General features: G+C 42.8%; 1 protein-coding gene across 1 annotated transcript; it reads left to right on the top strand.

The window, feature by feature from the left end:
- The first annotated feature begins 759 nt into the window (after nucleotides 1-759).
- mtpn (myotrophin) lies at nucleotides 760-23,016 on the top strand. Its single transcript, XM_050036786.1, has 4 exons — nucleotides 760-1,116; nucleotides 6,160-6,273; nucleotides 9,712-9,795; nucleotides 21,654-23,016. Exons 1-4 carry the CDS (start codon nucleotides 1,039-1,041, stop codon nucleotides 21,738-21,740), a joined length of 363 nt encoding a protein of 120 aa, XP_049892743.1. The 5' UTR covers nucleotides 760-1,038; the 3' UTR covers nucleotides 21,741-23,016.
- Nucleotides 23,017-24,814: the final 1,798 nt, after the last annotated feature.

The following is a 24,814-nucleotide window of genomic DNA, read 5'->3' as shown; positions in this document are numbered from 1 at the left end:
CATATTAAAAGGCAACAGGGTGTTAAACGCATTGTTTGTCCATGCATCTGGCTAAACTTTTGTTTGAATAGAGTTTGAATCTAATATGTGAAGGAACTAGGGAAGCAATACCAACAGGGAGGGACCTGAGACGCCAGGTGTTGCATTCGAGCCCTCTGGAGGTGTCATGGGCCTACCATTGAAACACCAGTGAAGGATGCATGGCTACAACTCTAACCCGCAATCGCAAATATGTGCAACCTCGATTAAAGTTAGGTACGTTTTTCTCCTGTTACTTTCTTCTCCCCTCTCTTCTCTCACCAAAATGAGGGATTAGGGGGAGGTAAAGCGACGGCCCGGGAGAATTCTCTATCTTCCCTACACCTTTGCTCTTTCCTGCTTTTATCCATCTAACCCTTTGTCTCCCACTCGGACTCCCAGACGGCACAATTACTCCCACACAGTCTCAAGTATGTGCATCAGGGATTGTAACACCCAGTCCTAAACTGGACTGAATCTAATATGTGAGCAGCAAGTGGGGCAAGAAGAAAGTTCATAATGGGTTTTTGAAAAGTCATGGAAAAGTTTTGTCCATGAAAATGTGTGGGAACCCATATTACTTTTTTTTTTTTACTTTTTTTTTTTCCTCCGTATATATTCATCCCTGGTTTGAATAGTTCTGTGCGTGTATAATGGTAATGTATTTATTAAATATGGAAAAAAAAATTAAAACTTTTCTCTGAATATTAACTTCCGGGTTACAGCACCGGAAGTACTTCTAGCAGAAAGGCGGATCCCTCTCGCTTACTTTGCCTTTCAGAACTTCTGTAGAGCCTGTGTTTACCTGCCGCTCCTCAGTGGTTCACCCCAAATCCAACAAAATTTGCTTTACTAAGTGTCAAACCGCTGTTTAATCCAGCCGTGTGTTACGACCGCGCTCACCGCGACGACAGGAAGAGTGTGGCGTTAGCTAGCTAACTTTTAACGCACTAGCATTTAACTTGACAACTGCCCTGCAGCACATTAGGGAAGGAGCACCACCGGAGCAAACACAGGAAGATGGAAGATATCGATAAGCAATTGATGTGGGCATTGAAGACCGGGGATATGGAGGAGGTGGAAACCAAACTAGTAACGGTAAGACAACTGGGATTTGACTGGTTTTCCAGTGAGTTGTGTTCTGACAAGTGGCTTCTCAGCTAAGGTAACCGACGCCAGTTAGCAGGCCGGCTAGCTAGCTAACGGTAACTGAAGTTGGGAAATGTTAAGTTAGGTAATGTAACATTGGTAAGCTATCGGAACTTGCTGAACGTGATTTATGGAGCTTTAAATAGCTTGAATCAGTTTCGAAACACCCCGAGGCTGGTGCAACACGCTTCAGTGTAACGCAAGAGAGCCTGAACGCCAAGTTAGCATAGTTAGCATACGTTGCTAACGTTACTCCTACCTGGATAATCAAAGGGCCAGTGTTTGCTAACTATCTCGGGCATTAAAATTGTACTTTGTGGGGTTGGCGTTTGACTGTGAAGCATGTTTCGTCGGCTCGCAAACGCTATTGCTGCCACTCTCCGCATTGAGCAACCTGTTGGTGAGCTAACCAACATCGCCCGCTGGTACGTGGTAGCAGACATTGTGGATGGAGAGCTACCGTCATGCCCATTGTATTGTCACCAGCAGCAACAACTGCAGTTGGCAACACATGCATTGTCGGACAGTGTTTCTGGTGGAGTAGATTTCTGTTAACGTGTTACGAGATATGCATAGCTAGCTGGTTGGGTGCTAACAAGCTATCAGCACACAGGCCCGTGCTCCAGCAGCGTGTAGCCAGCGTTGGTGGGCGGGGGTCTCAGCTGTAGCTGGGGGTATACCAGCTGTAATATAGTCGAGGAGGACTGCAGGAGGGTCGGCTTCAGCAAACCGATGGCACCCTCCGCACCAGCAAGCTTTATCTGTTTGAATTACAAGCTTGTGATGTTGCCTTTGCTGGAGGAGGCCATTTTTGCTTTTGCAGTCATACATGAAGTTATTGTGAACGTTGACTCCATTGTTGCTTGGTAGTTAAATGAAACAGCTGTACATACTCCACTATGTCTGGAGATTTAATGAATTGAGCCACCAAGGCAGCACATGATCTGTCCACATTAACTACACTTGAATGTTGTTTGGACCCATTTGGAAACTGTACATTCTTGTATAGGTTAACAAAGACAGGAAGACTCTGTCCAAACAAAGTCTGCCTCAGGCTGTAAATCAATCGACAACTTGTTTGTTGCCCCAAATCTGTCTCTGCAGTTTGAAACATTTCATTCACTGAAGGCTGCAGTCAGGTTGACTTTATGTTTTTTACCATGGACCGCTGAACAGATGTGTGGTGCAATGGGGGGCTTGCAATTTGTTGGCTGATGGCAGTCTGTGCACGTACTGTGGGTACTGAGTGTTTGGGATTGTGAAAGGCGACAGCTCTGTGTCGGAACTGTATGAATAAGTTTTTGTGTCTTGTAACGGCAGGTACCGCATGTATCTAAGACAAATTTCTTATCTTATCTTATCCTGATATTGGCCAGTTTATATAAATAGTCTAAAATTTTAAAACTACTCTTGCAGCATAATCCTTTTCCACTCTTCCACCTCCTGTATTTTCACCACTATAAAGTCAAGGAGAGATTTTGATTTGAAATATATTGCGATATGCTGAGTATTACAGTAAAATATATTGTGACATAATGCAATTTATTACATTTTTTCCACTATAAATTACATCCACAAAGGAAAACTAAGTCACCATCTGCTTTATCTAATAAGATGCATTTGTCAGTGTGAAAAAGCAATTGATTTTATTATCTTAGTAAGCTACCTAAAGTTTAATTTGTCTTTATTTAAATTTTTTATTTCTTTATTTTTACACTTTATTGCCACAGCACAGTAATGGCATATTGGCATCACAAAGAATGTTTTATATACTTTACCAATGAGACCCAAACAAAATCCAAATTTTCGTCACAATACAATATTTAATAGATTTGACAACAATATGATATTTGCTGATATCACAAAGTCTGCCATAATACACTATTATTGCGATTCAGTTCTGGTGCCTGTAATTGATATGAGACAATTATCATCCTCATTGTCTTTCCTTAGCTGTTTACCATTATTTGCCTGGCGCCAGGCTGCTAACACTGTAAATATTTGGAAAAGAGGTGTGCTTGGATGGAAATGGTGACACACATGTGCCATGGGAATTTCATAGTACGGGCAAATTTTAAAGATGGCAATGTGTATTGATGTATACAAGAGCTGCAGCTTGTCAGCTGCTAAATTGGTAGCCAAAATAATTTGATAATTGAGCAACTTTTTAAGAAAAAAGTTTTTAAAAAATCTCAGACTCCAGCTTTAAATGTGAATATTTTCAGGTTTCTTTACTTTTCTGTGTCGGCAAATGAAATATCTTTGGGTTGTAGACAAAACAAGACATTAGACGTCATCTTGGGCTTTGGGAAACACATTTTTCATCATTTTCTGACTTTTTATAGACCAAAAAACTATTGATTAATCAAGAAATAATCAATATATTAATCAACAATGAAACTGATCCTAAGTGCAGCCCTGATGTAAACAGGAAAGACTTGCATATTAAACCAACTGTAGCTTGATGCACATGGACTCCTGGAAAGTTTTTGTCCTACCTGGCGTACAAACCACCAAACTAATCATCTAAAATCATGATTATAGGTGCTGCTGAATTTCGAGTAGAATGAGGCTGTCGTATTTGAGACTCTTCCATTAACAAGGATACATTTTCCATCCACAAGTAGGGTTTTCTCATTTCTGATGGCCCCATTGTAACTCATACCCATTTCATTATCTACACAAGGCTGGGTATAAACAACTAAAGTGCTTTATCCCTTTTCAATAGTGGAAATGAAACTATTTCAATTTTATCAGCCACTGGAGCTGCAGCCATTGACAGTAACACTATTAAACACTATCAGAAGAGGTCGAAGTTCGACATCCATCATGGCTAATGGATCCAGTGGGATTGGGTGTGTAAAATGAAGAATTGTCTTGAGTGTGTTGTACTTGACCTTCAGTGGAGTTTGTGATAAAGGTGAGTGAGTGAGCGGTTATCGCAGGTAGGTAGTGCTGCAGTGGATTATGATATTATTGCTGAATTAGTCAGTGGTTACAGATCTGAACAGGCTTGTGAGCAGCTGGTCATCAAATTCATTGGACCAGCAAATAATTTTTGTGATTGAACTTGGAATTTGTAACATATTTAAACCTAATTGTACAAGCAGGGGTTCTGCTTATTTTTAGAAATAGAGTTTGGTATGTTTTGTTTATTATAGTGGGCCTATCTCATACCAGACATTTTGCCTTGTCACAGTAGTAAAAGCGTAGGTGTAATGAGTAACACTGGTGATGGCCAAGTTCCATTAAGGTGTCCAGTAGCAATGTATTTGAGCCAGCATTTACAATACCAGCACTTTAGCATACATGCAACTGGAATGCGACCAAATTAATGATTATAGCTACACCTGTATTTTTCCTGCCATTACAAGTCCAAGGCTTATTGATAGTTCTGCTGCAGGTGAATGAATTAAGTTGTCAATTATGTCAACAACAGATCAGACATTTGAAGCATTTACAGGGTGTCTGCAGGTCCTCAAAAAGTCTTAAAATGTTTTAAATTTAATTTTGTAAATACCAGGCCTTAAAAGTCATTAATTAGTCTTAGGGTGCTTTCACACCTGCCCTATTTGGTTTGATTCAATCAAACTCAATTTCGTTTGCCCCCTCAGTGCGGTTCGTTTGGGCAGGGATGAACACAGCAATCACACTCAGGTGCGCACCAAAACAACTGGACTGAGACCTTCTTGAAGAGGTGATCTCGGTCCGGTTACAAACGAACTCACCGTCCCCGTCATTTGACGGTTCGTGGCCTCTTCGTTTGTGAGGACAAGGAGGGCGCACAATTCCTTGTCTCCCCAGTTGCTCATCTTTACAGTGTCTGCTTGTGTTTCCCTCTTGCTACTAGCTGCTCGCTAATTCCTGCTATCAGCTGTTTCCTGTTTATCCACCGCCAGTGGCTCGCACGTGCGGCGTCATCAACAGCTCCTCCCACAAGTCTTCAACAGCCTCTCCGGTGGCGGAAGGTCGCCTTATTCTGTTTAAACCAAAAAGGTTTCACCAATATGACTACCCTACAAGGCGGAAAATCGGGCACCTTTGATCAACTCGCCAATCCGGCTCTGTGTGTCTAAACACTCGCAGCTTGCCGACAAAACAGCCCAACATTCGTAGAAAATCTGGCAGTGTAAAAGGGGCTATTGAAAAGGTCTTAATAGCTTTCAATGGCAGAGTCTTATACCTGTAGACACCCTGATTTAACTGTAATATAGCAGTAGGGACCAGGGAATAACTTCATTTAAGTTATAAGTCATATCATGATATCCAGAATTACAGATGATATCTAATCTCATGTCAGTATAATGTTAACACAGTATCTGCCAGTTGTGATATTTTCCTATTGCCTCATTTGATTGGCATTTTTATTAGATGTGCTCTTAGTTGCCCCCAGGGAAACCAGATAACCACGCTAGCTCTGTCATTCCCAGACCGCTTGTGTTCATATGAGGGTAGGGTGTAACGTGATATACCTCCATGTTCCAGGGCCTGTCAGCATGTTCTTCTGTTATACTCAGTATCTGAGGCTCAATTTCTGAGCTAATTCATGCTTTTTGCCCCACTTGCCTTCATCTTTATTTAGACAGTAAGTTAGTAGTCATATTCAGTTTTGAGAAAAGACAGACCTGACAGCCACCGCTGTGACTGATAGCTCCTCCATTAGGTATTGTGACTGGAGGGCCACCTGCTACACACTAAGCTGTGTGTGTGGTTAATGTGGTAACTGAACGAGGAAGGGTAATGAGTGTGTCTTTAGGCTGCAAGACTGACAGTCTGAGGTCTAACTGCACCACAGCAGGGAAGTGAATGGCAGCGGATGGCGCATGTAATTGTTTGTGTTTGAATTTCAGCGTGAGCTTGTACCAACAGTGAGAGTGTCTGTTTCAAGTAGAAGGGGTCCACAGATCCCCCTTTCATGCATAGTGTTGCCTGTAAGCGCACTGAGTTTATTTGTTTCAGCCCTGTTAATGTGTTGTCTCTTTCTTTTTCCAGGCTGAAGATGTAAACCGGGTCTTGGTCGGAGGGAGGAGGCCTCTTCACCATGCTGCAGACTTTGGTCAGACAGCTGTGGCCAAGTACCTTATTTCTAAGGGAGCAGATATTAATGTAAGCTCTTATAATGTTACTATGCCTGTGCTTATGAAATCTGTGGCCGGACGCATTATATATTTGGGTTGTCCATCCATCCATCCTAACTTGTGAACATGATATCTTAAGAAGGCCTTGAGTGAATTTCCTCAAATTTGGCACAACGTCCACTTGGACTCAAGAATGAACTGATTAGAATTCGGTGGTCAAAAGTCACCCTGACCTCACAAAACGTTTTTGGCTACAACTCAAGATTTCATCCATTAATTATGACACATGACAGAAACACTTCTCTGGCCATCATTCGGTGTCATAACTCAGAAACAGAAGGGGAGACATTTGGTCAGATACTGAATCGATGACACTAATCTTGGGTGCCCACCTCTAAACTGAGCTGAATGTATAGATCACCAGTATCAAACTCTTTCTTTCATAGGTCACATACAACCCAGTTTAATCTCAAGTGGGCCGGACCAGTAAAACCATTGCTTAACAACCTATAGATAATAACACCTCAAACTATTTCACATTTCCTTTAGTGTAAAGATGGAAAGGTACATTCTGATTATGAGTGCAGTTTTAATAATATGTCACAGTCATGTTGTCATCACCAAACCAAAGAGGAACATATTGAGGAAGTAGGTTATCTGCTGCCTCACAAATCATTTACTAATCTAAAGTTTTGGCAGTGCCTTAGCGATAGTGTTCCGCCAGCATTGTTTTAAGGATCTTTTGTACTCAAGCAGTTGATTGACAGTATTTTGCATAATGTTTCGCGTCTTTAAACTTGAATACAAGTATAACTTGTTTTTTATTTGAATTCTGGTCGGGGTGGAAATGCCCCAAAGCAGCATTTTACATAAAGTAGGCTTCTAGCGGTTTAACGTCCAACGTCCAGTGGGCCGCATTGGACCCTTACACGGGCTGATTCTGGCCCACGGGTTTTATGTTTGACACCCCTGGTATAGATCTTCTGTGCACTAGGTTGAAGATGTGTGTGAAGCTTCCACATTTAGAGTATGCAGCTTCTTTGCAGCAACGTCTGAAGCATTGTCAACTGTCGTATGACACTGGTTCACGAAGCCATATAGCTGCAAGGCAGTACTTGTAGTTTTTGCATTAATTTGCCTACTGTCCAGGGTTTCAGTGACCACAAGAAAATAACAGGGCCGTCTCATTCAAACTGATAATGCTCAAGCCAAATCAAGCAGTTTAACAATAGGCCTAAAGTAGCCTGGCTCTTAAGACCAGTTTATCTATGCTATTTCAGCCATTGTCCATTCCCTCATTCAACAGTTGTGTCGGCTTGCCAGACCTCACATTTAGCCTGATAGCCCCCCTGGGCCTCAACAGTCTCTTCTGGTGTTGTAGTAGATTGATCCGTATCCACTGAAAGGGCACTTACCCGTCCAACATCATTGACATCTGTAATTTGGAAAGAGCTATTTGGAATTTCCAGCTTTTTCTAAAGGTCTCACATGCCAGTTCAGTAACCAGTGGAATTGTATGTGCCAAGCAGCATGAGTCTTTAAACTCTAATAAACTTCGAGCATGGCCGAGAGCAAAGCTTGGTGATGAGTGTAAAAACCAACTGAAAATACCGAGATGGTTGTCTGTTATTTATACATCAGTAGTGGTCTGCAGAGTTTGTAGGGTGCTTCTTGATACTAAAGGTATCCACATAAGCCACAGTGATAGGCGGACTGGTTCTTTTCACAGTATGTGTTCCTTCGAATTAATACATTAAGGCCCTGTCTACATGTATTCAGATTTTTTTTGTGTTGCTTACAGTGTAATCACCACTAGCCCTGCTGAAACTGCTAACAGTGCCAACAGAGCTAACAGTGATAACATGGTGAACAATGCAAAGGACTTTTACTGCTCAAAACTTACTTCCTAAAAGTAGGAAAGGACATGGCGTCAGTGATAACGTTGGAATTTTGCATTGGAGCCAGAGAGTATGGTGTCAGATTTATTGGAGTCAGTGGGTTGGGCACGAAAACTTTGACTGACAAAATCCCTCCAGATTAAGAACCACACATTACATGACGTTGATTGATGTGTTTTATCTAAACGTGTGTGCTCGTTTTACTTGTTATGGGTCTTTAAACAGATCACAGATCTGTCTCAAGCCTCTGTTTGGTCCAAGATAGCTCGTGTTACATCATGCTACATAAAAAAAACTGGGCCGGTCGGACCCGCTATCACTGACGAGACTGCAATTATAACCAGACCAGTTGTTAATGACACTGGCTATACTAGACGGTATGCTATGATGACTTGCAATGGGTCTCAGTTATTAGTCATCTAACACAAGCCTATAAAATTAGCTAGCACACATATTAGTCACGACAACGAATATGCTTAAGAGGCTGTAACATTTGCTGACTCTTACAAACACTGCAGCTCCCCGTTTCTTTTACACCTTCACAAGGATTATTGCTTTCTAACATTTACAGTTCAAATTAATGTAGGGCGACTCGACAGATATGGCTGTCTAACGTTAACTAAACAATTTGCAGATGTCAACTTAGTTCATTGATGAACAGAGTGATGTACCAGTTAGTGATGAAGGTCCAGAGTTATTATGATATGGGAATAGCGCCACAACAATAGTAGTAAACATTATCTTACGTTGGCTCTCCTTAAATATCAACAGTTTAACGTCTGTGTGTTCAATACAAGTGGCACCAGACTCTGGCTCCAGTGCAAAATTCAAACACTGTTACTGACGTCATGTCTTTTCCTTCTGTTATACTTTCCTTGTCAGGATGGTGTTGCTAGCTGTAATCGCCGAATGAGTGGCGCCCCTACCTAGCTAGCTCCTACTAATCCAGGGTGGTGCACAGTGCAGTAAAGTGAAGAGAACCAAAATTAACCTATTGACCAAAGCACTCTCCGCGGTTAACTGCTTAACAGTTTGCCATTGTCGTCCCATGTTGTTGTGGTACTGTATGTTATGTCATGTGATGGATTCGTGAGCACTGACATTAAAACGAGTCCTTCAGAAAGAGTAGCTCATTCATTTTCACCTGTCACTAGTTATGTGCATCTTAGCCTTTGCCTGAGATTGGACACAACAGCTCAACATCACAGTGTCGACTGCTCTGATCTTCAAAGACACAAGGATTTAAAGTAGTTCCAACATTAAGTCTGCCGTGCTTCGCAAGCCCAAAAATGTTTGCTCATTTCTCTATTTCTCCAGATAACCAGCTCAGCTTCTGCAACATTGGAGATAAATATAGTGTTGAAGTGCAGCGTGGTTTCCTTTTAATTTCTGGGTATGATAAAAGAGAAGTAAAAGCACTCTCACAGGAGTTATTTTTCTTATTTATGTTTTGGAAAAAGAGGGCCCTGGTGTAGGAGGGTTGGGGTCGTGCCTATAATCTGCTCATACATGAATCTTTGCAAAAAGAAGTCTCCCACTCATGCCCTTCCCACCTGCTCTGTCCACAGGCTCCGGACAAACATGGGTTCACTCCACTGATGACAGCCTCTTTGGAGGGTCACATCTCCTGTGTCAAGCTCCTGCTAGAAAAGGTTGGTACTTTTGATTTGAGCATTCATTTATGCATGCTCAAATCATGCGTGTGCACACAGAAGTCCTTCACCCCTCAGTGCATGTCCATGTGTCAGAGGCTCCATGAGTGCTGATGAGGTAACTCACCGGACAAAAGGCCCTTTAACAGAGTCCTGTGGAGGCTGTGCTGGAATGTTCATGGAGCATGACACTGTACCGCTGCTGTTCACTTGTTTTGTGTCCGCGTTTTAAAGTGGTCTCATTCATAGGTGCACAGGCTCTTTGCTGCATCTAAATTTCTGTCCCATCCTTCAGCCTCTCTCGTTTGTCTTGCTCTGGAACTCTCTCAAATGCTACCTCAGTCATGTGTGCACACAGTCACAGCTGTGTGGAGAGAGACAATACTGAGTCAGGCACAGCTGGCGCAGGCTGTAAAAATGCAACAGAATAACAAGTGTACCATAATGAATGTCCAATCCAGCCGTCATCTCGCAGAAGAAAACTGATTTGTGCAGCTCTACCAACGTCAGAAGTAAAAAAAAAAACCTCATTTGCAGGTGTTCCTTTTGGAAAATCAATGCCTCTTCTTGTTCATCTTACCTGAATGTGTGACTCAGAAATGCATGCACTCAGTCATAAACATATAATACTCATCTAGTTCGGCAGAGTTGTGTTTCACCACTGCCCAAACAAGCCGAGGAATTGATGCTCCTGTGAACAATGGGGGCCACAATAGCGACTTGTCTTTCAAAACCTCCTTCAGTTCTTTGTCTCTGTGACTCCTCTGCCATTTAAAGGGCAGTGTGTGTGTTTCACAGTCAAAATGCTTTTTGTCCCCTTCTAAACACTCTCTCCCACATGACCTGATGTAGGTTTCTGCACCACCTTGTTGCTTACTATAAACCCCAGACTGCTGTGGAAGTCACGTTAGTTCTGAAATTGAGCGGTAGACCAGCAACTTCCGTGTGCTGTGAGGTGAAATTGCTATTTCTGTCAATGGAGTCTGGTGGCTTTGAAGCAGTTGATAAAACAGCTTCAGTTCCCCGTCAGAAAGGGCTGTCTGATGGTGAGGTACAGCTGTAAAATACTCTTAATATAGTTTACACTTAAACTGATCTTGATTCTTTATTAGGTGGTCCTTTTCTCAGATGGCTAAAATACATTTAGCTGCTGCCCCCGCCCACAGACACCAGACTTCCTTTAATAGAAACACTAATTTAGTTAGTTTGGATTGTAGTAGTATCGGCAGTAGCTCAGTCCATAGAGACTTGGGTTGGGAACCGGAGGGTCGCCTTTTCGAGTTCCCGTCCGGACCAAAAAAAATATGGTGGCTGGAGAGGTGCCAGTTCACCTCCTGGGCACTGCCGAGATGCCCTTGAGCAAGGCTCCGACCTGGGCACTGCCGAGATGCCCTTGAGCAAGGCTCCGAACCCCCCAACCGCTCGGGGCGCCTCACCAAGGGCAGCCCCCTCACTCTGACATCTCTCCACTTTGTGCATGTATAGGTCCTGTTTGTGCATGTGTGTGTCTTTTGGACCTGTGTGTAATTGACAAGCAAGAGTGAATACATTGAATTTCCCCTCAGGGGGATTAATAAAGTAAATAAACTTAAACTTGTAGTGTGACTTTCAGAACCAACTATGGAGCTATAAATGAGTTGTACAAATACAGTATTTCATCGAATCTCAATAGTCCCTTTTACACTGCCTATTCGAGGCAGGAATTTCATGCTGTTATACCAGCTCACTGTTCTGAATAAAAGGTATTATCATGGAATGAGAGGACAGAGTTTTGTCACCTTTTAAGCTAGCAGCAGAGGTGGTAACAGTACCAAAACAAAGTCCGTCTCAATGGGTCAGCTTGCTGGACACGAGAATGGGCGGCATGAGTGTGACACTTTGTCAACGCTTGCGACCCATCACAGAAAATTTAAAAAGTGGCTGATAGCAGTTAGTGGCTCACTCCAAGAAGAAGAACAGTGGCTGAAAATGTCTGCAAATGGAGGGGCAGAGGACGAGATCAATCACCATATAACAGGGATGGTAAATTGTTGTTGCCATGTTAATGCTGTTGTTGTTGTTTATAAAACGCTGTCTACGCATCTGTTATATGTCACTAGAGACTGACACTATTGTATTACGCATGTCAGGCCTCTTTTGCGTACGTAATGCAGACAAAATCACACACTGGAGCGGAATAACGCAGTTGCAGTTGTTCACTCACTTTCCATGCTTACACTGTCAGCAAACAGTGTGTGAGGGTTGAAGGAGGGAGGGTGTCACCACTGTAACCTACATCACTGACTCGTGTCATTTGCGTAAAACAGGTTGTGCGTAACTGACAACTTCCTGATTTGATATCAGTGTTCTTTTAACTTAGAGAGGAAGACAAGCTTACTGGTCAAAAGAATGCAATGATGCAAAGAACTTGAGCTTAGCAATGGGCATGGAAGAGCTTGTCAAATAATAAAAATAAAGTGTGATGCTTAACACCTAAATTAATGGCCCCACTGTGAGAGAGGAGCCACCAACTCAAAAGACTGCATGATGTCATGTGGATGGCACGCATGCATTTACAGTCAAAGTGTGCTGTAAACAGATACGTGTATATGGGATGGATGTTCCGGGGCTGAGGGTGAGTGAGCAGCTGTCTGTTCCCAGCCAGGCTAAATGAGGCAGAGTAAATGAAAGCTCCTCTACAAAGTTGTTTCACGGTGGCATCATCTTGGCTCAACAAAAGTAATGAGACGAGGGGAGGGGGCATTCATAAGTGAAGTCACTCTACCGATTAGGGAAGTCATTTTTCGCACTCTATACAGTCACACATGCACCATTCAGGCAGTCAGTTCTCACTTTCAACTGCACTTTGAAGCAGACGTTTAAAAAGAGGAAACAGTAATGCATGTATGGCAAACATTGGTGATCTGTTAGAGAGACTCTTGACGTGGTACTCCACTGCTTACTTATTTCCTGTCAGCATCAGCTGTATTAATCCCCCATTTTCGTCAACACAGCCGCGTGCCCCGGCCAGCAGAGGCTTGCAAGCAATCGGCCAGCAGCTGGCCAGCAGCTGGCTACTGCTGTCAGCTGGCCGTCAGTGCTGTTGGCTGAAAGATAAACTGCAAGAAGCAGCCAGTGCCAAAAGGAAGCATATAACAGTTCAGTGAGTTCTTCTGTAGCAGTTGCTAGCGTAACGCTGGTAAGCATGGGCAGGTACATTGTTCTGACTTGAAGTTCTGTTTGGCGCATAACTGTTGTCCTTTGCGATCTTAATCTGTGTTAAAGCTGGAGAGGCAACAAAAAAAGGTAGAATTGGAAAATGCACCTTGTCCTACAGCTTTGCCCCGCTATCCTAAGCCCCTCCCACAAGACAACCATGGGTTTGCACGCGCTTCACACAGTAACCCGGTGTTTCCCCAACATTGATTTATTTTATCTTATTTCATTTTTGTGTGCAGCTCAATCACTCAGACCCCCCTGGACCTGTGCTCTCTCTGTTTATCACCGAAAATCAGACAAGAATTAGCTAGCTAGCCACCCCATAGTCTCTCCACCTCACTGCCCACCACTGTGGACTGCTTTCCCAGGAGGAGAAAGTGCAGCAGCTCGGGAGACAGACCATCATTCAGCAGCTGTAGCGGCTCAAATTTGGTCAGGGCAAACCCCCCAGTGTCAGGTGTAATCTCTGTAACAGCAGCAACAGAAAGTTTGCTGATTAGGCAGCCGGGGTCGTCCGGTCCCCCAGTGCTGCGGTTACGCCGGCTGGGTTGCTGCCGTAGGCTTACTGGGGGTCCGTCTCCAGAGCTGCTGCCAACCCTCCAGAGGTGGTCTGTCGCTGCGGGGAATGAAGCAGAGGACACACTGCAATTTGAAGCTTTAGCTAACATAAGCTACATGAATGTGAACTTGAAGCTGCAGCCACAAGACTTTTGCTCCAGTTTTAGCAGAAGGCGACATTTTCTGTCCGTCTCTGAAATTTTCGCTGATATTGATTCGTGTTTTATTGCAATTTTCAGACTCTTTTTTTTTTTTTTTTTTTTAGACTTCCTTTTTTGATTTACTTTGCAGTGTAGACAGTTGGTGCTGGTGCTGGAATAGCAACTTTCTCTGCAGAATTCTCCGCCATTGAATCAGGGTTTTATTGAAGAACATGCACACTCATCTGCATTTGTAAACAGCCAAAAGGAATGCCTTCTCTCTTACATGACTTGTGTTTGGCCAAAGTCTCCTGCCACGGCCTTGAAACCAGAGCCAAGAGAAGGTGCAAAAGTGGAGTGTTCTCTTAGACCACTTGAATTACAATATGCTCAAAGTTTAGTATGGGAAACTTGCCCGATGACACCAAAATAAAACAGCCTATGACAGCTTTAACTGAGTCAGTATGACACTGTTCTTGATTGGTCAATGTCTCCTGTCACAGGTCTAGAAAAAACCTGGAACCAGAGCCAAGAGGAGGTGCAGGAGTTTAGTGTTCTTCCAGAGTACTTGAATTGCAATATGCTTCAAGTTTATAATGGGATTTTTGCCGATTGAAGCCAAAATTAAACTGCCTACCCCATCTTAAACTATCAGTATTACTGCAACAACAAGATGTCCAAATGATTTCTTGGTTGTTTTGTTTTGGTGATGTCTAAACCTTTTCCTGGAGGCCTACTAAGAATGAGGAAGTGCAGGCTGTAGCTCAGATGTGACCGCCAGAGGGCGTATTTTGTGTCTGTAGGAGTGTTTAATATCACATTGTCACCATCACATCATAATTACAGTTTTTGTATTAAAACCAGCATACTGTCTCTTTTTTAAAATGAAATAAAGTATAAGTCGTCATCGTTGGCTGCAGTCATTTCCCTTTATTTCCCCTGCTAGCAGTCACACATCCACAGCCGCAGTACATCCTCCTGAACGCCAGAAGCCCTTCTCCTTCTGAAATAGGCAGTCATGCAATTACCACCTCTGCATTATAAATTAAAGCCCCTTGGGTGGAACTTAAAAAAAGACTTTGTCTGCGGTATCATTTGAGACACGGCAGGCAGCCGTAGCTCATCTGAACAGGGATTATGTTGGAAGGTGAAGATACAAGCGAACCCATGGGTTTGCCCCTCTCCTGGCTGCGTACTCATCTCCACTAAGCACCAACAAGGATTAACACCCAGATGCAGCCAAAAGGTCATCAGCCACTACAGGGGCCAGATCTCAATGCATCTACACCATGGCAGCACTGAAAACTCGCTGTGTCTTAACATGAGATGAATAGATTGGCCCACAGCCGCCCTATTGACCATGCTGCCGCGTGTCCACTCTGTCTGGCAGCACCTGTAGCATCGCAGCCAGCACATTGCAGTGGATAAAGGGAGCCCGCTGAGAATACTGAATTGTGACTGTTGGACTGTCAGACAGTTTTGTGTTTGCTGACAAAATGGCTCAGTTCCCTGGTGCATCATGGGAGTTGACCCCTGCCCTCCCTTACTGCGTGCTGTGCTGTTGTTGGCAGTGAATTATGAAAGACCATTTTAACCCCAATAGGTGACCCAGCCTTAAGATCCTGGCTAAGAGTGCTGACGACAGCCTGCAGGGGCCTGCTGGTTAATTTAAAGTCAACAATGAAAGGGCACACACAGGCATATGAATACACACACATCCTTTTATTCTATGAGGAACTGTGTGCATGACTATTGACTCAGAAGAAATGCAGCATTATTTTGTAAAGTCAGTTCCTATTGTTGCCTTGCCTTTTTACAGTTGACCCCATAAGGTGCTCCTTTATTATTGCAGGTGTCCTCAATACAAAGGCGATATTGGCCGTTTATTTTTCTCACAGTAGCCCACAAGTAATGGTTTTGAAGAAAAACAACCTAGTAGACGTTATCCTCGGATGAACATGCCAACGTGATTGACTTAACTTTATGTTTTCTTAGGAGGTGGTACACACTACCAGGCCTGTAAGACACAAAAGTTAAAAGAATACAACATTAAATAAACTTCTGGCAAATAGATCAGTCAGCTTTACATGTGTATCCCTGAGAATATGAATGAATTTGCACTCACTAAGGTTGGTTACTGTTCACATTTGAACTGGTACCAGTACTTGGAATTCAGTGCAGATACCCAGTGGTACCCTTTTTTAGTATTTTACTTTCTCAGTGACAAAAATATAATTTTTAAACAAGCTGGAGGGGTGACGTAGCAGACTAAAACGCAGTTCCTCTTCTCTAATCACAAAGCTCATCTTCTATCATCGTCTGCGTGTGTGTGTGTGTGTGTGTGTGTGTGTGTGTGCTCACCTAGCAGTGATACTAGTCTATTACTAAAATAACATTGAAAAGAAAATAAACCAGATGTCAAAACTATCGCAGCAGATCAGCACTGCAGCAATAGTTCTGGCTCGCTGGGAAGCTGATGGAGTGGCTACAGAGCTCTTCAGCTGGCTTCCCAGCTTTGGGGTGCTACTGCTTCCTGTCTGAAGTTGAACCCTCCAACTCCACAGAGCTCTTTGCCTGATTTGGAGCTCCGTGGCTGGCTTCCAGGTTTTGGGGCACTCTGTGGTGCTTACACCTCTTGTCGAAACCCGGCGTTCTCACTGAGATGTGCTCTCAGATGCCAGAGTTTGGCACATATAGATGTAACATGAATCAGTACTTGGTAGTAAAAGTATAGAGTTTGGTATCCAACCCTCGCAATGGGTTAATCATTGAAGTCATTTTTTAAGCTAAAATTCTCCACATTATCTAGTTTCGGCTTCTTAAAGAATATCTGCTCCTTCTTTGTGTCTTAACATTGGTGGGAGTATGTTTTGGGTTTTGGACTATTGGTCAGACAAAACAAGACATTTCAATTAAGTCACCTTGGGCTCTAGGAAATTGTGATTTTTTTTTTTTGTCTCTTTATTGTTTTTGTTATTGTTTTCTAATGTTATGTAGAACAAACAATTAATTGATTAATTGAGATACGAATCTTAAATTAAACCAGTCATGAAAAAATGGTTAGTTGCAGCCCTAGGGCCTTATTATAGAAAAAAGTATCAAAGTTTAAAAGCCAGAAGCGGCTCGTGCCAAAAAATATTAGACAGTTTCTACAATCAGGTTTCCACCTCACCATCTGCGTCGCCAATTTCCCATCTCCCAAATGTTCGTAAGCAAGTTTCTCCCATCAAGTCTATTTTTATAGAAAACAACGTTTCCGTAGGAAGTGGCGTATGCCTCTTTCAGGCCTCATTTTGTGCGTATGCAGTCTTTATAAATGAGACCCCTGGACCAATACTAGACATAAGAATACTAGATGTAAGAATTGGTTTTGTCAAGTGTGTAGTGCTACCTAGGACACTGGTTCCCAACCTTGGGGTCCTGACCCCCCTTGGATCACCAAAGCTTCTTCCTATTACAAAAGCAATTCCTAAAATCATGGCCGTGACCTATCCAATGTGAGACCTCCTATCTTATCTTAAGAAATCCTAACTATAACTGCAAATTTGATTCTTCAACCGGCACTCATCCTGACACACTTCTATCTGTGTTTAGAATCCTGTACCTGTAGGCTGGAGGTCACCCTTCACAAAACAAAAAGACAAAGTACATTTGTGATCTGCACCACCAATGGCACAACCGCATGTCGCTTTGTATGCCTCTCTAGGGCAACATCAATTCAAAATCAGTTGTGTATATTCTCGTTCATACATGGTCAGAGAAATTTAAAGTGTCATCATATGGTTTAAGTAGCCTTTAAATCACACACATTCCAATACCTGTGGTGCAGCTCCGTAACCAATACCAAAATATTTATTTCAACCAGAGCCTAGCTGGCACTGTTTGCTCTAAGAGAGATATTGATCCTTCATATTTTTTTCTGCGGGTGTTATAAAATTTGCCCTCTTACAGACCGGTAGTGTTTGACTGCTGCCAGCAGGTCAATAGTCTGATGTAAGCACTGCATTTCAAGTAAGTTCTGCACGATGCTTTGGCTCAATATTTGAAGACTTGTGCATGGGAGACCTTTCACTTCCATTCACTTGTGGCATAATGAAAACTTAATGGACGCTTTGGCAGGTCAGTGGCATTACATTACTGACCCGGAGCTGCTTTGTATGGCTCTATAATCCAGGATGATGATGATGCATCTCAGTTTGACTGGAGACACCCTGGGAGTCTATTCTTATTCATTAGACTGTGTCTCACTTGGCCACCAGCTTCTCTTTGACTGGATAATGTTTGGACAGCGAGGTGTTCATGAGGGGCCATTATTCAAGTTGGGGAAAGCTCATTAATGTAAGTGGTGTCAGAAGTATGCCACTGAGCCTGGGTGTCCATTGGGGATGGCACTGTGTATCCGGCATCAGGGAGGAGTAATGGGCCACAGATATTATCGTACTCTACCATAAATGCTCACAGTGAGTATCAGACTGTGGCACAGCCTCTAGATTACTGTTTAGAGCAACATGAGTGTGTGGTGATCAGACAGGAATGCTTATTTTACTCCAAATACGATGGTGTGCACAAGGTGTACACTTGTTTTTCGTGTTCTTTGTAGTATTGACAGTTGAAGGACTAGGGCAAAGTAGTAACACTGTTTCTTTCCATCTAAATGAGGCCTGTAGAGTCAGTTACTAGGTATGCTCTTCACCAGCTACTAATGACCTCCCCGGAGCGGGAGAAATAAGGGAGGAGGAAAGAAAGCTCCCTCATATCTTGCCGTCCTCCCCTTTCAGCCTCTGAACTCAGATATAGAGCAGCATAAGGATTCTAGTTTCCATCAGGAATATGAGCTGTCCTGTCTCTGACAAGATAAATTACACGGAAGGAATCCGCTGAGTATTTGCAAGCAAAATAAGAGGATAATCATTCACACCACCGTGCTACATTACAATATGTTTTGAGATCTGTTTTGAATCCTGTTAGCATAAAACTCTTATTTAAGACTGATGAATTGTGTTAATTAGTGAGCTTAAGTGAGATTTTATTACCTTTTGAATAAAGCCAGGCTAAATGTTTCCGCAATTTCAGTCTTTTTGCAGTCTGGTTACAAACAAACTCTGGTGCGGTTCGTTTGTGGTGAGAACGTGTTCCACCCTCGATCCGAACCAACTGCAGTCACATGACACATTGTTTGGGTTAAACATGAGCATGTTACAGTCCTGGAGGATTATTAATGTGCACCTCCTCCTGTACTGCCTTAATATGCACATTCAGCACATCCAATGCATCAAAACATTGTTTTCTAGTTGGAGCCGCGCCTCGTTTTCAAACTGTATGGTTTGACTAAAATGAACAATGACAGCAATATAGTCCACGATGAGCAGCGCTAAAATCAACCTGCGTAGTTGTCCCTCCATTGTGACATTAGAAAGTGTCACATTTATCTTGCAAGTGTACTCTTCTTCAACGTTTGCTTTACTTCCTGGATTTTTCCCACATGGAAATTCTGACCAATCAAGAGCAGCTTTCTCACACAAGGCATTTGATCTGGTCCGCTTGTAAATGCTGCCGTGAGAACAGGAACCAACTCTAGGCAATTATACAATTTTGAACAAAATTAGTCCCTGATTCAGACCAAAGCAAGACAGCTCTAGGTCTGAAAGCACCCTGCCTACTTCCACAAATCTGAAGAAAAATAAACAACACAACAAAGACGACACAGTGTAGCTTACTGGTAGATTGCAGCTGCACTTTTGGAGTGTAATACGCTCAGTCCTCACAGTCGTTACCTTGCCAACCCCTGCCAATGCGCCACAAAGTGTGTCGTTTGTAGTTTTTTCCTCCAACGACTTCACCCCCCACTCCGTAAATCTACCAGCAAACCGCTCGGCTCCCAGGCCGTCCGCCCCTGGGAGCTGACTGCAGCAAACTGGCTGCAGTATGGGGGTAACTGCAGTGTTTCCAGAGCTTCATTAAGCTTGTCTACTAGTCTCAAGAGGCATCACCTGTTTTTTTTTTGTTGGCCAAATCTTGTGCTAAGTCGACGAACTGAGTGATTCTGGGCTTTTCCTAATAAGGAACTTTAATTTTATATAGATATTCTTGTATATATTAACAGGTGCTTATTACTTTTTTAAAAATATGTTTAATTTTTTTCTCACTTTTTTCTTACCTAAGTCCAATGTCTGAATATTCTAAAGAATTAGAAGTGCATCGCTCTTTGAAAGGTTGTACTTGCATTATTATGCCATTGTATCAGTGGCAAAAAATGGTCTCAAAATGACAATAATATTGTTTATTGCAGTTATTTCGGGGACAATATGTCGACCAACAAACGTAGTTATCTTGACAGGTCTAGTGCTAAGCTAAGTCTTTGTGTCGTTGGCTGGCAGAAGTTTTATATTTAGCGTTGAGACGAGAGTAGCATAAATCCTCACATCTAACTATCGTAAAGAAAGCCAATAAAAGTTTGTCCCTAAATGTCAAACTTCTCCTGTTAAGTATCCAGTGTGTATATATTACCCTGTAAACTTTGGTCTTTTTTGTATAAACCCTAAGTTTTCTTTAAAACTATGGAGGGACTTTGGGTCACCAGTCGCCAAAGTTTTGATGTTACATAACAGGGCTCTAACATGGCCTGGAGTGTTGACAGGTGCACACTTTGCAGAAATGTTAAGCATGTTGTGAATTGATGAAACCGTCTCCCACTTTGTCTTTCGTCTCCGTACCAATTAGAGATGCAGATCTGACAGGTTACCCGCTCAGCCCTGGTAAATCTCTCCTGCTTGGGATGCGCTCTGTTGCTCCTGTGGCATGGAATTTGCACCCAGACAACCATCCCCACACTGCCGGGCACTTGAACTGGGTCGCATTGTTTTTGATGCCCTGCTTCTCCACGCAACAATAGACTCTCTCTGCCTCGGCTCTGTAAGCTCTTTGCTAAGAGGCTAAAGTTGGCAGGCCAAACAATGGGACGTCTCTCCACTACATGCCCCTCTACTCCTCTGCTGCCCATTAAATCTTTTGTCAGTACATGTGCGTTTAGCACGTCTCTTGTCTCATTCTCTCTCTGTTTTACATTTGTTTTTCGTTCATAGTCGTCTGAATGATTGTGTCCATTCACATCTCTTTTACATTCACTCTGTTATTCCTCTGAGCTGTAATGTATTTGTGCCTCTGTGGCTTTATTTGCATGTGCTGTCTGGATAAAGACAAACTGATAGGCAGGTGCTAAGTGACTGAGTTGCAGGAAAATAAATAAGATTCACCATTGATGTGACCTGTGGCTATAGGCAAGGCATTTCTAGGAAGCATTAAAGGCAAGGGGTGACAAAGCCACATGCGCAAGAGAGTGTCCATTTAAGTTCTGGGCTGGTACCTACCGATAGATGTTAGAATTAATAATTTGACCGACAGCAATGTTTTTTTTTCTTCTTCAATTATATAAACAAATGTCCCCATCAAATATCTGTATTTGTTGAAGTTTCTCGACAAAAAGTACATTTTTCAATATTACATTTGAACACATCACAATAACATTGTCACTGCTCTGGTGGTAGTACTTTCTGCTGTCCTGCAAACAATTGGAGTTTGCAGTGTTGACCATGAGTATTTATTCACACAGCAAGTATGGTGGTTGGAAAAAGTGTTGCCAGTCAGGATTAGCAGTTGACATTTCATACGGTTATTGACGTTTAAAGCAGTTGAATGTAGTCCCAAATTCACTGCAAGTCTCAGAGTAAGATTATAAAGGAGAAGGAGTGTGTACCATGTAACACTTTGTTCTGCATGTGTAATACCAGGCTCTATTTGGCTGCAAATAGGCACAGGGCACTTTATCTGACAGGCTATAGATTGGGGTCTCTGCTCCTCACCTTCACCCCTGACTCACTGAAGTGGAGCTGGCATCATACTGTGAGAGAGACTTGATGCCACCTACTAAGCATATTTAATATTCATGTCCCTTCTCCTCCACAGGGAGCTGACAAAGACCTAAAAGCACCGGACGGCCGCAGTGCCTGTGAAGCTACCGAATGCGAAGCCATAAAGTCTCTGCTCAAGTGAGACACCACAGTGTGGGAGGTGGCTGGACAGGTGGGTGAACGGGCAGACAGATGGATGCAGTGGTCCCCTGACAGAAGATGGACTTACCCCTTTTACCCCAATCAACCTCTGTCTTAACACTGCGTTTGTCTGTTTGTTGGAGGGTCATTTTGTCTGTCTGGTGATTTTCCTTTACTTTATTTTTTTCTCTCTTTCCCCCAAGTTTTTTGGGATAGGATTTTCTCTTGGCCTCTGTTTGTAGCCATTTAACAGAAGGACTTGTCAATTATGTCTCCCTTAGGGACCAAACGCTGGGGGAGCGCTCTCGCACCTGGACCCTAGAACACAGCTCAGACTAGAAATCACACTCTGTAACGTAAACGCAAAGCTTAGCACTTATACTTATTTCTCATTTGCAGTTCTCTCTTGGAAATCAAACAGTAATAGCTCAATAGTGTGTTAACATTTTTTTACAACTTCAGTGTAAGTATTGTACGGCCAGGGCCTAATCTCATGTAATGAACAGTAATTGCACTGTACCATACTAGATAGACGGATAAGAATGGTTGTAAAGTTTCATTATGTGTGGACTCTTCCTCTACTTTGATTTCTTTTTTAAATAGACCAAACTGTCCCTCCAATCCAATCTTTAAATTTTGAAAATGCTGGTTGAGAGAGGTCCAGGGGTCAAATTTTCCTTTTCTACTCGGCATATCACTTACATATCAAACTGAGTTTTTTGGCAAAATTTACGTAGCTAATGCATTAAAGATACTCTGTGTTCTTTGACCAATCACCATGCTGGTTAACTAGAAAGACTTGAATGTTGCAATTTAAAAAAAAAAAAAATTCTGTTACTTAATCACTTTTTGAAGCAACGTTAACGGCTCCTAATAGAATAAGGAATTTTAGAAATGTGTTCATTTTGTCATCCCTGGAGTGAGATTTCAGAGCGAGAATTCCTTTTTTGTTGCAGCTCCTCTGTGTGTTTTTGTAATTGATGGGCTCAGGGGGGCTCTGAGTGATGGGTAAATGGGGGTTAGAGTTGAGACTGGATAGTGGGGGGCTGTTAGCATTCCCCTCGCCTCGGATTTGGTTAGAAGCCCTGCCTGTTTTGCAGCATGTCAAAATTGCCTCTGCTTTTACGCTATGAAATGGTCGCTGGTCCTCTCTTGGTTGCTTTCAAATGAATTACTACGATGTAATGGACAAAAAAAATACGCTCTTGCTGACTTTGTTGTGACAAAAAGTCTGTAAAAACAGAAATAAAAATATCTATAAAAAAATTCTGTCATCTGAACTTTCTTTGAAAACGGACTCAAAAAGGTGTGAAAGCCCCCAGAATGCTGCCTGGAGGTAAAACAAGAACTACAATAGTTTTCAAAATAATAATGCATCCTGTTGTAAAATACTCTGTTATTCAGTTGTTATTCAGTCACTCAGTTATTCAACAGAAAAAGAAAGGGATAGTACTAATTTCGAAAGGGGTCCGTTCAGGTGGTTCGGGCATCTGATCAGGATCCTCCTGGGTGCCTCCCGTTAGAGGTGTTCTGGGTACGTCCCACTGAGGACATACGAGGCCCCGGGGCAGACCCAGAATACGCTGGAGGGATTATATATCTCATCTGGCCTGGGAACTCCTTGGGGTCTCCCAGGAGGAGCTGTAGAGTGTTGCTGGGGAGAGGGACGTCTGGAGTGCTTTGCTTGGCCTGCTGCCCCACGACCTGGCCTGGATAAGCGCGTGAAAATGAAAGAATGGATGGATGGATGGATGATGAATGGATGGTTCAGCACGCTCCCATTTTGACAAACCAGGCAGGAGTACCACCACCAAAGCTAAGCTGTGTACTGCTGTGGACAGGGGCAGCAAGAAAACGTATTTCAGCCACTTGAAAAGGCCTATTCAAAAAAAAAACAGCTCAAGTGGACGCTATTTTGACAATATTTACAGTGCTTTACCATGCCATGAGACAGCCCTTTCTGTTGGAACTACATTTTCTCAAATGTTAACTTTTTATATTCTTACACAACGTTTTTTGGCCTGTGCAGTCTCCCTCTGCTGTATGCACTGGTTCATAAAGGTATTGTCTTGTCCCCACAGTGAACAGCATTTTGTCAACTCCATTTGCCGATACTTTGGTACCAAGTCGATGCCAACATTCTGAAAACGTGGCAGTACTTGTTTTTCAGACTATGCAGTACTTTCAGACCTCACTGGGCAAGCATGTATGTCCACAAGTGTTCTAGTCACCTGTTAAATGTCAACGGAAGAACGCCAACCGTGCTGGTTGGAAGAAGAACAACACGTCCAAGATGGTGACAAGTGCGACTGCTGCTCACATCTCAAATGTTGAGGTGCTGAAAAACAACAACCTTTAGCTCTGAGTCGTGCCCAACAACATCCGTAGCTGTTCTAAAATCAGTTTTAACCACTGCTTCAAGTGGCTCATTGCTTTTATAACATGGTGACTACATATATCTGACAATGTTTCATCAATACCAAAAGCAAAAAAAAAAATGCAATAATTTATTAACGACAGCTTTACAGAATCCATGGCAGCATGGAGCCAAAGAATTTCACCCCCATATGCTCTATTGTACCTAACGTTAGGAGAAAGAAAAAGTTCTCGTCATGTTGCAACTACATTATAACTACATATGTATCTACCATTGGCAACTATTATGCTCACTTTCCCTGAGCTGTTGACACTCACCAATGATATCGTTACTTTTATAGTGTAGCCCTGAGTAACCAAGCTACACTGTAACAGAAATGATATCGCGAGCAGTTGACAACGTAGCTAGTGAATAGTTAGCCTAATTGGATACTAGCTCTTGGAGCCAGCCTCAAGTGGCCAATAGAGGAACTGCAGTTTTTTGGTACTTATGTGTTGGCCTCAACTTTCAGCCCTAGAGGTGTTTTACAATGGCTAAAAACATGGCTCAGCCAATCATAATCAAGAGGCCCGTTTCCACCGCAGGAACTTCGGGTAATTTTATGGGGCCGGGGCCATTGGTGCGTGTCTCCACCGCAGGAACCACCTCCGGAACTTTTACAGGGGCTAAACAAGTCCCTGCCTCGGAGTAGGTACTCA

This window comes from Epinephelus moara, chromosome 23 (genome assembly GCF_006386435.1).
Source record: "Epinephelus moara isolate mb chromosome 23, YSFRI_EMoa_1.0, whole genome shotgun sequence".
Taxonomy (NCBI): Eukaryota; Metazoa; Chordata; class Actinopteri; order Perciformes; family Serranidae; genus Epinephelus; species Epinephelus moara.
Note: the sequence above shows the minus strand (reverse complement) of the source record. Positions and strands in the feature narration are given on the sequence as shown.

Coding starts and splice junctions, on each gene's coding strand:
- mtpn (XM_050036786.1), top strand. CDS start 1,039: ATGGAAGATATCGATAAGCAATTGATGTGGGCATTGAAGACCGGGGAT. Junction 1,117..6,159: donor TGGAAACCAAACTAGTAACG/GTAAGACAACTG, acceptor TTCTTTTTCCAG/GCTGAAGATGTAAACCGGGT. Junction 9,796..21,653: donor TCAAGCTCCTGCTAGAAAAG/GTTGGTACTTTT, acceptor TCTCCTCCACAG/GGAGCTGACAAAGACCTAAA.